Source organism: Solea solea, chromosome 10 (genome assembly GCF_958295425.1).
Source record: "Solea solea chromosome 10, fSolSol10.1, whole genome shotgun sequence".
In the NCBI taxonomy this organism is placed as follows: Eukaryota; Metazoa; Chordata; class Actinopteri; order Pleuronectiformes; family Soleidae; genus Solea; species Solea solea.
The window spans coordinates 28,506,578-28,521,779 of NC_081143.1; the positions used below are offsets into that span (position 1 = coordinate 28,506,578).

The 15,202-nt window shown below is 44.0% G+C and overlaps 2 protein-coding genes across 2 annotated transcripts in view; both read left to right on the forward strand.

Annotated features, from left to right (window-relative positions):
- Positions 1–15,202, forward strand: part of LOC131467097 (uncharacterized) — a 37,027-nt gene that overhangs the window by 18,066 nt on the left and 3,759 nt on the right. The window lies entirely within an intron of this gene.
- On the forward strand, positions 2,599–14,901 carry LOC131467108 (uncharacterized). Its single transcript, XM_058640836.1, has 3 exons — positions 2,599–2,678; positions 11,018–11,320; positions 14,593–14,901. Exons 1-3 carry the CDS (start codon positions 2,642–2,644, stop codon positions 14,898–14,900), a joined length of 648 nt encoding a protein of 215 aa, XP_058496819.1. The 5' UTR covers positions 2,599–2,641; the 3' UTR covers position 14,901.

Below are 15,202 nucleotides of genomic sequence, written 5' to 3' on the forward strand. Positions count from 1 at the left end.
TGGGAGAGGTACGTGATGTGCGCTTGTGTGATTTCCGTATTGTTGAGCGTTGTCATTATACATATGTAGAGGTTATCATGCTAAATTTGAGGCGTCATGTACATGTTTATTTTCTAGAGAGCACGTTTCCCTGTGTTTCACGTGCTGATGGGAGTTTTCTTTGACTCGCCTCCTCGTGTCAGAAATAAACGGAGACTAACTCCAAAAGATATTCATCGTACGGTGAATTGTTCCCAGTTACAGGGACACAGTCGCTGCCTCACGATCACACATGTGAAGCTTGTCATAGAGGTCGCAGTGGATTCACAGCTCCTGTGTGCTGGGATGTAAAATCACTGATTGGAGTGGTTTACAAATCAACACGACTTCAGTTTCCAAATGTGAAAAAGCTGTTTGATGGTGAGTTTAAGTGACAGTGCAGTCAGTGCTGAGTTACCTCTACAACCACACTCAAAAAAACCGAATCAACTGAACTATCCGGTTGGTTGCATGAACATTCATGTCACCACATGTTTGTTATTATATTTTCACTCATGGAGCTGAAGCAGAGCTGCCCTGAGGACCTGTTTCCTGCTTTAAGGCTTAGTGTGGACAGTCATAACTCTGGGTCAGCCTTTAGCAGGATTATTAAATATCATTTATGATAACATGGAGCCAGTGCTATAGTTGAACGTCCATTTGTGAGAACATGTTATTGTATACAATTTTTACATAAAGTGTTTTTTCCCCAGGCTGAAAGAGCAGAATCACAATGATTCTGGTATATTCTTGATTATACAATTTAATATCATGGAATACAAATGAAATGAGTGTTTCATTGTTTAGTTAGTTTGCCCACGGTTAGACTGGGATTCTTTATCAGCCTGAGATTAAACGGGGCTTTCCATCGGATCAATGTTCTCTTGTTACAGTTGGATTTTCCCGACAAACAGACTGAGGGTGGCAGATGTTCCACTGACTAAACAGGTTTCATATACAAAACAGTCTTGTGTGATCAACGCCATGTTATTGCTTCTGGTTTAAAGAGACAACATGTTTTTCATGTGGTTGCATGAAGTCCTGACCCAGAGTCAGGACTGACTGTCTCTGCTGACTCTAGAGAACCAACCCGGTGCACCTGCAGGCTCATCAACAACAATAAACACAACTAAAAGTTCACCTCATGACATTTATGCCTTAAGATTCTTCAGATATGTTGAAGTGTAACTAAAACACCTTTTTTTCCAGGTGTAAACTAGTGTGTGTGTGAGTATCTAATAAAGTCATTTGTTCAAATCTTCAGTCAAGTATTAAAATTATACATATTGTGATTAAACTCGTATCTACTGTCTCTCTCTGGTCAAACACCAACCAACTACAACTGCATTCAAATTTTGCATTTGGCTATTTTAATCCACTCTTTTGTCATCTGTGCGTGTGTGTGTTTGTGTGTGTGTGCGTGTGTGTGTGTGTGTGTGTGTGTGTGTGTGTGTGTGTGTCAGTGAGAGCGTGAGTGTGGGTTAAACCATGACAGACACATGCATCTGTTCTGTTCCAGCCTGACCACACAAACTCTATAAGAAGACACGTGTACATTCACACAGTGGAAACTGTGGCCACTGAAACGTTGTCACCTACAGACAGTGTGCTGTTGATGTGTGAGAACGTGTTAGAAACCATCCTGTGGTTGGTTTCCACGGTAACAAGAGTCAGCCAGAGCCATTGCCTTTGTTCGTTTGACTCATAAACGTCACGATGTGGTCAACCAGATGGCTTCAAAGGCTGGACAGCCAGAGTGAAGCTTCTGCTTTAATGAGCCGTAGTTGCATTAAAATGGGACACGAGTGGTTTCCTGTCAGTGACACAAACACAGTCAGAAAGTACAGATTTAAATGTATTTATTCATCCAAACGACACTCTGTGTCCCCAGTGTTTTATCAGCATCACTAGATAAGTCCAACATAGAGATAATAACTAAAGATTGTGTCTCTTTGTCTCGTGTTGTTCAAAGTCACACTTCAAAAAAACACCTCGTTCTTTCGAGTAGTTTATAATTATTTATTTGTTTACATCAACAGAACTTCCTCTTAGGTCACAGTGTTGCCTTGCTGCAAGAAGACTGAGGGCCTTTCTGCATGAGTGTGTGTGTGGGACCACCTCTGACTGAAGATTCAGTTTAATGTGTAAGAACTCTTCACTTACATTGACTAATTATAAGCTCCAAACCAAAGATGTGTGTTTATCAGAGATAAAGTCATACAAACAAACAAAATGCACCTTTAACAGAGACCACGCTTGTGTTTATAGAACGTTTTGTTTACAAGTTATTGAACAGGAAAGTCTGAATCTGTCAATATCTTTCCAACTTTACCAACTTTAACAAACTGAGACGACAGTTTTAACTTTTAACACAAATGAAAATCCTCTCCTCTGGAAAATGTGAGCGATATTTATTCAACATGACTTAATAATAACAAACAGAATGACAGGAAATGTCTGCAGGAACTTTAAGAGTTAACAGGGAAAACAACTGGAATCCTCCCACTCTGTCTGTCTCTCTCTCTCTCTCACACACACACACACACACACACACACACACACACACACACACACTTCTCTGTGTGTCTGTCGCTGAGTGAAAAACGTTGGTGTTTCCAGTGCGATGAAGACGCAGATGACAGTTGTTTTCTTCTTCATAGGTAAGTTGTGACCTGACAGATGTTTTTAATCATGTTTGTTCTCTGTACTGAAAACTACGACGGAGCCACATTGAGAAAAACTATTCACAGACTTCGAGAATAAAGTCTTCATTTACGACGTTAAAGTCGTACATTTACCAGAATAAAGGCGTGATATTTGAACCTGTTGTTTTCAAAGAGGAGAGCAAGAAAATGCATGTTTTCCACAGAAAGAACCAGGAGAACTTGGAGGAAATCGCTGCGTTTGTGGAATTGAAAAAAAAACAAAAACAAAAAAAAACACTTATATATCTCACTTATGACTAGCACTTCATAGTTTGGTTTACTTGAAGCTCTTACTTACTTCTAGATCTTATTTGTACCCAAATGTTTAAATGCACTTATTGTAAGTCGCTTTGGATAAAAGCGTCTGCTAAATGACATGTAATGTAATGAACTGTTCCACTGCAGAGTTCTCGGTGATGCTTGGAGCTGCAGTGTGACCATATGAAGGACAGATTCAGACTTTCCGGTTCAATAACGTGTAAACGAAACGTTCTATAAACACACGCGTGGTCTCTTCCTAATCAGAATTGTGTAATCAATGAGCTACAGTAACATTTTCATCAAAGTGACCTGAATTCCGCGCTGGAAGAATAACGTGTGTGTGTGTGTGTGTGTGTGTGTGTGTGTGCCCAGGGACCGTCTGCAAAGTGCGGCGCTGAAAACACGAGCTGCACAAAATAAAATCATATTTCACTGCTGTTAACTGTAGTGTTACACAAACCACCACAGACAAAGGCAATTTAGGTGATTTTGTATTTAAAATCATTTTTATATCTTTGCTACTGTACACTGCAGAGTCACCAACATCACCTCACACAAAGACGACCTTCTGAAGTACAATTCCATGAAATACTCCACAGCCCTCATCTAAAACAACAGGTTAGAATATTACCACTTTATTCTCGATGTCTGTGCACTTGTTCCCTCAATGTGGCCCTAATACTCCATCATAGAAAACAGCTGTTAATGCACTGAAGTTAAAAACAGCAAACGCGAGATAAGTGACTTTGAACGTGACGTTTTTGTTCAGATAGAAGTTTACAGCGTTACAGCAGCAAAGACAAGTCAACGTAATAAATAACAATCACATAAACTAATAGATTAAACTAAACATTAATGTAGAAGAGAATGCAGTCAGTGATTTTTTTCTTTCAACTTCTCCTTTTATGGTTCAGCAACCTTATTATTTGTATATCTATTTCTAATTTGTGAGATATATGTGGATATAAATCTCTGGACTCATGAAACGTTTTCTTTGAGATGTTTGTGCTTCATAATAACAAGAGAGGAGAGTGATAATACACTGTAAAATAATATATAATCTACTGTTCATGAGCTGTATTACATGATCTTAAAATACAGTCATTACCTTTCATTTCACATAATACCTGCTTTATTTCTTTGGCTTTTTAATGTCGGATAAAAGATATTTATGTGTGTTACAAACAATCACATGGACTGTAAATATGTCAAATTCTGCTATCACAAATAATTCAGTAGAATAAATATTTAAAAGCATAAATAAATATAATAAAATCTAAGAGCAGACGTTGTCTCATCATGTCACCATATAGATATAATATCCATATATTGAGCAGCCATAGCTCTAGTGTGTATGAACATCATTTTTCCATGAAACCTGCATTTGAGTTTCTGTTTGTACTAAATGATAGAAGTTTATAGTAAATGGTCTGTATTTAGAAATGAAAGACTTTTCTAGTCTCAGAGTTGATTTACACTCGTTTTGCCGTTCACCTGTTCACACTTTATACACTGCATCTATGTCTCACATCTTTCATACCCATGCACAATAAATAACATTATATCAAGCTTCCATTTGAAAGACAACTTGATCTACCACTCAACCACCGTGAGCCCTTTGCCTTTCTTTACACTGTCACTGTGTTGGAGAGAGATATTGTTCTAAAATCAAATGTATTGATGCTGTTGTGTCTCACCTCTGTGTATCTGACAGCTTGTTAATTGTTGGAAAGCCCATGTTGTTTAGGAGTTTTACTGTTCAGTTGTATTGTATTCTTGGTGACTTCAATAAATCCAACACTAAACTGGACATCTGCATCCGTGTCTTTTAACGGGGACACACCCCATACACCTTGCCGCTCTATCAACAACCAGTTAATTCCTGGAGAACGCCCTTCTCTCCTTTTTATGGTCCTTCGAGCCGGATTAGAGTAATAACCAAGGTATGGATCATACAGATGCCCAGACTGAGCCAGCACCCCAACGTGCTTCGCAGAGAGAGCGACACCTCCCAGCTTACCTGAGTGACTATGTGGTTGCAAATCTCCCGTCAGAGGGACAAACCCACACCACACAACAGGCTCCCTCCACCCAGAGTTCGCATAGCCGAAAAACATGCTCATCTCGGAGGAGCTCCAACTCCAGGTCTGGACGCTCATCTCGCTCATCCACCTGTAGATTCCCCTCTCACATTTTATCAGAGCTAGAAACAGCCCAGCTCGAAGAGCGACTGAAGGAAATGGAGCTTGAGGAATTACAACAGCACATGGAGGAGGATCAACAAAGAGACTACGAGTGTCAGAGGCTTCAAAGCCAAGCCAGAGAAGCCCAACAGCTACAAGAGGAAGCCATTAGAACACAAGAATCGCTAACCAGACAGATGGAGAAACGACGTCAGCTAAAGAAGAGAGAGAATGAGCTGGAGATAGCTAAGATGGTTACTTCTCTCCTCAAAGAGAAATCACAGGATCCTGGCCCATCAGAGCAGCACATGACAAGTAACCCTGAGGCTCCACCTCCAGCGCTCCCTGCGGCTCCGCTCCCCGTGGCTCCGCCTCCAGCGTTCCGTGTGGCTCCGCCTTCAGTATTGTTGGCTCAGCCTCTCGCAGCTCCTGCTCCACCTTCAGCACAGTATCCATCTCTTCCCTCACTGTTACAGTCTGCTCCTTCTTCTGCATTCTTGCCTTCTAGTTTAGCGCCAGTGAACTACAACCTGGTCCCTACTCCATATTTGGCTCATCCAGTGCAGCATCAGCCAACTCAATCAGCCTTCACCTATCCTGTCCAAGCAGCGTCGTACTCCACTTCAGCCTTGCCTCAATCCAGTCGACAGCAGCCATCTGCTGGTGTGTCTCAGTTCTTTGCCCCATCTACAGCATCCCCAAACCTATGATTCCTTGCTTTGAGAGTGGCAAAGAAAGTGACTTCGCCTTATTGAAGATGGCGCTCGACAACCTTCTGAACAGCCATGTGCATCTGAACGAGCAATACAAATATCAAGTGCTCCTTGGACATCTGAAGCTACAGAGTGCGCTCCAACTGGCCAAAGCCTACATGCATGATCCAAGGCTGTATACAGCAGCTATGCAAGCTCTACAGGACAAGTATGGTCAACCTCACCAGCTCGTCCAAAGTGAATTAGGTGCCATCCTAAACACTCCAGCTCTCAAATTTGGAGACTCCGAAGCCTTTGATGCATTTGCCCTGTCCATCCAATCCCTGGTAGGCATGCTTAGGACCCTGGAGGGACAGAATGGCTACGAACTGCGATGTGGATCTCATGTCGACCGACTACTGAGCAAGATGCCGCCAAGCTATCGTGATGGGTTCGTGGAATACTGTCTGAACCAAGGTATTCTTAGGACAGGTACCGACCAGACTTACACCCTACCTGATCTGAGTTCCTGGCTACAGATGAAATCCCAAGCTAAACGCATAGCAGGTCGGGCAGCTTCACTTTATAATTATGAAGCAACCAAGCCACCGAAGAAGGACCAACGTCCCTTCATCTGATCAAAGGAGAAGTCAACAGCGTTCCTCCTCACTGCCAGTGGAGACCAAAGCCCCAAAGGACGGTCTTCACAACCAACATCCTTGTCCAAACCGAAACCATATTGCCCCCACTGTGACAATAAAGAACATTTTCTGAACGCCTGCACTGAGTTTAAGAAATTGAACACAAACCAGGTTGTGAAGTGGATCAAGGACGGACATCGATGTTGGAAGTGCGGACGATCTCACAAGCCCGAGGTTTGCACCCTCAAGCGACCATGCAATACTTGCAAAGAGCAGCATCTCACAGTACTACACGATGCAGTCCAGCAAACCCAGAAGAGTGTGCTCATGGTGACCGCTCCGTCTGCAAAAGTGTACCTGGACAGACCAAACAGATCCCCCAAGGTGATGTTGAAGGTTGTGAAGGTCCTACTTCATAATCAAGACAGAGTACTGGAGACCTATGCAGTTCTAGACGATGGTTCAGAGCGAAACATCATCTTGCCATGCGCTGTGAAACGCCTGAACCTCATTGCGCAGCCTGAAACACTTACCCTCCGAACTGTTCATCAAGATGTGGTGCAGCTTCATGGTGCATCAGTTGCCTTCTATGTGTCTTCACTGCCCAAACCTGAAGAGAAATATCACGTACGTCAGGCGTTCACCGCTGACAACCTGGGACTCTCAGAACATTCATATCCAGTGAAAATCCTCCAACGGAGATATAAGCACCTCCGCCACCTACCTTTGCCTCTGGTAGATCGTGCTCAACCCCTGTTGCTCATCGGATCCGACATGGCTCATCTCCTGACACCTATAGAGCCGGTGCAGTTGGGACCCTCCGGAGGACCCATTGCAGTCCACACCAAGCTTGGCTGGTCACTTCAAGGTCCCACCAGTGTCGACCAAGTTCCTGCATCCAACCAGCAGTGCCTGTTTACAGCAACAGTCTCGCCTACCTCTGAACTCTTCAAGAACGTCGAACGCCTTTGGCAGATCGACACGCTGCCGTACACAAGCGAGAAGCAGGTGACCCGATCGAAGCAAGATCAGCAGGCCTTAAACCTGCTCCAGACATCAACTGTTAGGGTCAATGTTGAAGGGGTCCAAAGATACGCTACACCGTTGTTTCGCCGAGCCAAATCCACTACATTTCAAGCTTCTATGGAAGCAGTGTTGCCTCGTCTTCGTGCTACTGAGAGGAGACTCGCCAAAGACCCACAGCGCGCCGAGATCTATTGTCAGGAGATCTACAAACTAGAGAAGATGGGCTACGTAGCAGTGGTGCCTCCAGAGGCAGCAACATCAACTCCGGAATCCTGGTTTATACCTCACCATATGGTGCGACACAACAACAAAGACAGGATTGTCTTCAACTGTTCCTTTCAGTACGAAGGAAAATCTCTCAACGACCTTCTTCTTCCTGGACCTGCCCTATGCCCATCGCTGCTAGGAGTCCTCATTCGGTTTCGGCAGTACCCAGTTGCAGTGAGTGGTGATATCAAAGGTATGTTCCACCAGATTCGCCTTCTGCCAGCCGACAAACCTGTTCTGCGTTTCATCTGGCGGGACATGAAGAAGACCGAAGAGCCAAAGATTTATGAATGGCAAGTCCTTCCATTTGGTACTACGTGTAGCCCTTGCTGTGCTATCTACGCCCTGCAGCGGCATGCCCAGGATACGGGTGAGTCCGACAGCCATCTCGTTGATTGTGTTGGGCAGTCATTCTATGTAGATAACTGTCTCCGCAGCACCCACTCAAAGGAGGAAGCGAAGAATCTTGTTGATGGTCTGCGCCAGCTACTCCACACAGGGGGCTTCGAGATACGCCAGTGGGCTAGCAACATCCCGGAGGTCATTGAGCATCTTCCATCCAACGTCAGATCCGAGAGCAGTGAGCTGTGGCTTTCCCAATCCAGCATGGACCTGCAGGAGCCAACTCTTGGACTACGTTGGGATTGCCTCCGTGACTCTCTAAAGTACAAACATAGACCAGTGGAGAGAACCGAACCCACTTTGAGGAATGTCTACAAGGTACTTGCTTGTCAATACGACCCCCTAGGTTATATTGTACCGTTTACCACCAGAGCCAAGATTCTAGTTCAGGATCTTTGGAAAATACAAATCGGTTGGGATGAGCCGATCCAGCCCCAGAGCCTCCGTGACAGATGGCTTGCCTGGGAACAAGAGATTCCAGATCTCATCCAGATGGAGATTCCCTGATGTTATGCACCAGCGTCAGCAGACTCGCCAACATCAAGCAGAGATCTGCAGATATTCTGTGACGCTTCCGAGAGGGCCTACGGGTCTGTCGCTTACCTACGGACAGAAGACGCTCAGAATGAAGTCCATGTTTCCTTTGTCCTGGCCAGGTGAGCCAGCACTTACCGGTGCGCAACTAGCCAGTGTTCTCCACACTGAGCTCACCTTACCCATCAGTAGGATCACGCTCTGGTCCGACTCTACTACAGTTCTACACTGGATCAAGTCGGAATCCTGTAACTATAAGGTCTTTGTGGGTACACGTGTGGCAGAGATACAGAACCTTACAGAGGTGAGCCACTGGAGGTACGTGGACAGTGCGAACAACCCCGCTGATGACATCACTCGGGGCAAGACCCTGAAGGAGCTGTCTCGACCACATCGTTGGCACCAAGGCCCTGATTTCCTGCATTACGCAGAGGAATACTGGCCGACCAGCCCATCATCCTATCTGGAGACGGATGATAGTGAGCTGAGGAAATCATCCTTCTGCGGACACGTAACTGTCGACACGTGTCTTAAACTCCCTGATGTCAGCCAGTTCTCCACGTGGAAGGACTTGATGCAGACGACCGCACGGTCCCTTCACGGGGCGGCCGACCCAAATCCTGACTCACCCAGTGAAGCAGCTGACTACATCAAGGCTAAGAATCTCCTCCTGAGACGGGCGCAATTGGAGTCATTTCCAGAGGAGGTCAAAGCTCTCATTTCAGACCGACCTTTGCCAGCTACCAGTCGTTTGGGCTCCCTATCTCCCGAATATGACAAGGACACAAGACTTCTCAGAGTCGGGGGGAGGTTGCGAAGAACGGAGCAGCTACCACAAGACACCATTCACCCAGTCTTGCTAGACCCCAAGCATCCGCTGACCAACCTCATCATTCGAGATTTTGATGAGACCCTCCTGCATCCTGGACCTGAAAGAGTGCTAGCTGAGCTACGTCGTCGGTTCTGGATTCTGCGGGGGAGGGAAGCGGTGAAGAGGTGTCAGAGTTGTTGCATGCAATGCCAGGCATGGCGAGCCAGCCCTTCTGTCCCTAAGATGGCGGATTTACCACCTGCTCGTCTACGCCTCTATAAACCACCCTTCTATTCGACTGGAGTCGATTGTTTCGGTCCATTCACAGTCAAGATTGGACGCAGAACAGAGAAGCGTTGGGGAATTGTTTTTAAGTGCATGACAACCCGTTGTGTGCATTTAGACCTCTTGGAGAGCCTCGACACTGATGCCTTTCTGATGTCTTTACGACGTTTTATCTCTAGAAGAGGCAAACCTTTTGAGCTCCTGTCTGATAACGGAACCAATTTCACTGGTGGAGCCCGAGAGCTACGCGTGGCCTTCGAGGCAATGGTCCCTCAACTGAAGGAACAGTTGGCAGAACAGCAGATTGAGTTCTGCTTCAATCCCCCCAGTGCTCCCCACTTCGGTGGAACGTGGGAGAGAGAAGTGAGGTCCGTCAAGACCGCTCTCAAGGTGGTACTTAAGGAGCAGTCCGTGCCTGAAACAGTGCTCCGCACAGTTTTAGTAGAAGTGGAGGGCATACTGAATGCTAAGCCCCTTGGTTATGTCTCGTCAGACGTAGCTGATCCGGATCCCATCACGCCTAGCATCCTACTAATGGGACGCTATGATGCATCTCTTCCACAGGTTGTTTACGACCTCAGTAATACCCTCGGGAATTGTCGATGGCGGCACAGCCAAGTCCTCGTGGACCACTTCTGGTCCAGATTTATCAGTCACTATCTGCCCAGCCTACAGGAGAGACAGAAGTGGCTGAAGGATGGGAAACAGCTTGAACCAAATCAAGTGGTGCTCATCGTGGATCCACAACTCCCGCGAGCTCTATGGCCTGTTGGGAAGGTAACAGCCACTTACCCTGGAGCTGACGGACGCATCCGGACCGCTGCCATCAAGGTCAAAGATCGGACATATGTACGACCAGTAGCTCGTCTGGTCCGGCTCCCTAAGCTGGAAGACTCGGCGGAAGTTCCAGTTACTTGAGTGGACTTTCCATCTTGGATTCGACTGTCTGTGTAGACAGTCGGGGGCGGCTGTGTTGGAAAGCCCATGTTGTTTAGGAGTTTTACTGTTCAGTTGTATTGTATTCTTGGTGACTTCAATAAATCCAACACTAAACTGGACATCTGCATCCGTGTCTTTTAACGGGGACACACCCCATACACCTTGCCGCTCTATCAACAACCAGTTAATTCCTGGAGAACGCCCTTCTCTCCTTTTTATGAATAATCAGAGTTGTTGTCTCTGTGTGTTACAGTCATGAGCTCATCTGCTGCTGACAACGTGACGAGGAAGCTGACAGCCACTGAAGGAGGAAACATCACTCTACCTGTCCCTGTCAGCGAGTTTGGATTTCTTTTATTTAGAGGAAAAATGATTGCTATGGTGAGAGATGGAAATCTGGAAATATTTTCGAAAAACATTTCCAGTGACAGAATTCTGTGGAACAAAAGCACTGGACTGTTTACACTCACAGGATTACAAAGAAACAATACAGGGGATTATTTTATTACCTTTCCCAATGATGGCATTCCCTCTGCATTTAAACTCAAAGTTTATGGTAAGTGAACATATCTTCCACTAATATACTGATCACTATACTGGTGATAACATCCAACTCCTCATGTGACCTCAAACGTTGCTCTGAGTTTGTGAGGTTAATATCATTATATTTGTGCATCTCAATCACACACTACTGGATAATTACAAGTCAGTATCATCCAAATAAAAACTAGAATTTTTTTGGTCCACCTTTCAGCTTATTAAGGTATTTATCACCAACACCTGATCACGTTCCTGTTGTGTGAGAAAGTACCAAAGACTCAAAAAAAGAAAACAAGTCAATGCCTTAGTTTTGATTTAATGGAAGCACAGGACAGTCTTTATCTATATCTACTGTTGGAAAAGGAACAAAAACCTACAACTGCTGTTTATTTCTGCATATGAACTTTTTACTTTTCTTTTTTGTGTGCGTGCCGTGGACAGGGGTCCTGGACACAATCAAGGGGGGCTTCAAGGAAAAAAGGTTGGGAACCACTGCTCTATGATATGGTCACATTAGCTGTTTTCAGACCAGAGTCCTGCTATTCAACAGGAGAAGCTCCGCCTCCTCTCTGTGAAGAACACGTCTGACCCTCAGATCGTCTCCAGCTGTGTTTGTCATGTGTAAACAGTTCAGTGTCAGTTCCTGTGTCTTAAGGTGCTGAGTTTTTAACGTGTGTCAGTGCAGACACACGTTAAAAAAAGAAATCTCCCTCTTTCACCCAAACTCACTGTTTTTGTATTGAAACATAAAACAGTCAGTAAACACACAGGATGAGTTACTCCTCACATACATTAAGGCTCTGAATAGAACAGAACCTTATCTAATGCAAATAGTAACATCCGTGTTGACTTTCCGTTGCCGTGACGACCAGAGTAAACCCTCTGACGTCAGAGAAGCGAGTGCATGGAGACACAGGAGTGATTTTAAGATCTGGAGTAGTGATCATTCCACAGTCCTATATGTGGACGAGTTGTGGTAAAACAGCCAATAGAAGCATCCTGTCATGATCTTCCTTCTCAGTCATCTCATTCACCTCAGCTCCCATTGGCCGTTTCTCAATACTCAAGTATGCAAGTATGTACTTGCGTACTTGGGAAGTATATACTTGAGAAGTACGCCTGGAGTACATAGTTGCCAAGTAGGGGAGTACACAAGTATGATTCTTCAATTGGAACAGCAGCTACTTCCTTATTCTACTGTTTGAATTGCAGGTGGCGCAAAGTGCTTAAGCCTCATTACCGCCACCTACAGTGTTGATAAATGAACATATGAAATACTTTTAATAAATGCATATATATACAGACCCGTCGCCAGACCTCAGTTTTAATTATTAACCTACAGTACGTATATTTTTTATTATCCTATGCTCTATTCGCGCAGCATGTAATCATCACGTTAAACATAACCAACAGCAATATGAGCAGGTATAGCCTACAACCAGCGCGTCATTTGTAAATCATAAAGTTTACATATGATGAGACGGACACGGGTCCCGCAACACATACAGAAAACGGTGCTGAATAACAACACGCACATGCCCACTTACAATGCTGTGGGACTTACAAACCTCAATTTAAAATAATATCCATGGTATAAATGTTATGACCATAATTTACAATTATTAATACAGGTGATGAGGAAGCAAAATGTGAATACTAACAAGTGAGAAAATGTGTTCATTGATGAACAGAAATTGAATCCGTTCTTGAAATTACAGATAAAAGGCCTTTTATTTTTTAATTTATAACTCAATAGAAATTATTGATTTATTTACACTTAAAACGGTTTAATTAATTAATTAATTAACGCATTAACATATGTATATCAAATCATTTGACTTCTCTCTTGACGCTCCTGTCGGGGCTCGCGCACCACGACGTGTCGGGCTTTTGCGCTCATGTGGACAGAACGCAGTTCATTTGCGAGGCGCACGATGAAGTTTCTCTGTGTCATCAACGCATATTTATTTTTTATTATAAAGAACTGAGGCATTTATTGCAGCCAGGTCGAGGATATTACAAAACACTGCCACTGGTCATCTGCATGTGTTTGGCCCTGGTAGACAGTGAGTGATGTGTTGTCACTTTTCAGCACCTGTGTGGTGAACAGCGGCATTTGCGTCTTTATATACGCACGGGGGAAGCTCTCCGTTTTATTGACTGTGCCAACCAGGCCCATAGTTTTAATGTTTTAATGACAAAGAATGCAACATTAGTGTTTAACAAGTCATTTATTTAGTCATAAATGAAATACATATGAAATACAAATTAAAGTAATTTTTTTAAGAGATCTGTGCCTCAAGTGGGGGGCACAAGCACTCTTGGGGGCGGGCCTGGCTCCCTATGCGCCCATCGCGACGGGTGTGCATATATATAGTTATTATTTTCACACTTTCAATATTTAACTTCATTTATTAATTAATTTATTAATAAATTTAATTTTTATTAAAATTATACAGTACAATGTGGAAATAGATATGTTACAGCATTGTAGAGTAGTGTGTGTGTGTATATATGTACATATTATATAGACATACAAATACAATGACCGTCGCTGCTGAACTATAAATACGTCATATCTTCATACACAAACCACATGTTTGAATTCTAAATGACTCATTTCTCGCCTCAAATGATGTTAAAACAGAAACATATTTATATTTCTATTATCTGCTGCTATGTTCCGCCGAAATGCATTCTGGGACACATGGACTCATAGATCACTAATTCATGTGCGGTGAACGTATTGAAACGCGTGTATCTCACACTGAATCAACTCTAAGCTGCCATGGGAATACCACAGCACCACTGCGCTCGCTGTCACTCGATCATCACGCCCCTCGTGGTGCTCACTCGCCCCTCCTTCCCCTCCTCACTCACTAATAACTCCCTGCCCACTTTTTGTAGATTTTCAAAATCAGGCATTGGGCGGAGTCAGCCTCAGAACCGGGGTTTAGTTCCTCTTTAAGTGGGTGGAAGCAGACCCATGATGAGTTTGATTTAACTTTCCATTAAACTGTGAATATTTACACCTGGATCAGTAAATAACATTATATACAGATATCCACTTACACTGGTTTACACCTGACAACAGTGGTTTCAGGGGTTTAGTTACACTATCAAGAAAAAAAGAGCTCTGGTATCAGCAGTTTTCCAAATCCAGGTATTGGATTAAGATCAGATTGTCAGTCCTGTTGCACAGACACACACAGACTGTATATACGAGTATATTGTGTCTATAATTCATCCCAAAATGTTCCATATTTTAAATCTGTCATTAAATTCCAGCGAGCGTCCCAGTGCCAGCAGTGACCAGAGAGAGTGTGAGCGCTGACAGCTGCACTCTGCTGTGTTCTGTGGACGCAGCTGAAGAGACGACGCTGTCGTGGAACAGAGACGAGCAGATAGTGAACAGCAGCAGCTCTGCTCTCCCTCTGCCACTCACTGTGCAGCTGCAGGACTTCAGCTCTCAGTATAACTGTGTGGCTGAGAATCCTGCTGAGAGGAAGAGTCACGCGCTCACTGTTGAGACTCTGTGCAGCACAGACACCACAGATGTCAACAACAACAACAGACACTGTGAGGACAAACTTTGATTATTTCAACACATCTATGATCATAACTGTAAAAGGCTGTCATTAAGTCACTGTGTGTGTTTGTTTGTTTGTTTGTTTGTTTCTGCAGATAACATTCCACTCACCATTGGGTTAATTGTGATTTCTGTCCCTACTGTTTTCATCATCATGAAGTTTTGTTTCAATTACAAGACGACAACCAAGCAAACACAAGGCACGTCTTTTTGTCTCATGAGTTATGTCTGTAGGTTTTTAATGAAATAGAGTCATTTTAAATCATTGTGAACTACAGTATTTACCGTCCATATCAACACGCTTTTATT

Bases quoted from the DNA above. Each gene is read 5' to 3' on its own strand.
- LOC131467108 (XM_058640836.1), top strand. From the start codon at position 2,642: ATGAAGACGCAGATGACAGTTGTTTTCTTCTTCATAG. The intron at 2,679-11,017 runs GTAAGTTGTGAC...TGTGTGTTACAG, and splicing joins AGTTGTTTTCTTCTTCATAG to TCATGAGCTCATCTGCTGCT. The intron at 11,321-14,592 runs GTAAGTGAACAT...ATTAAATTCCAG, and splicing joins ATTTAAACTCAAAGTTTATG to CGAGCGTCCCAGTGCCAGCA.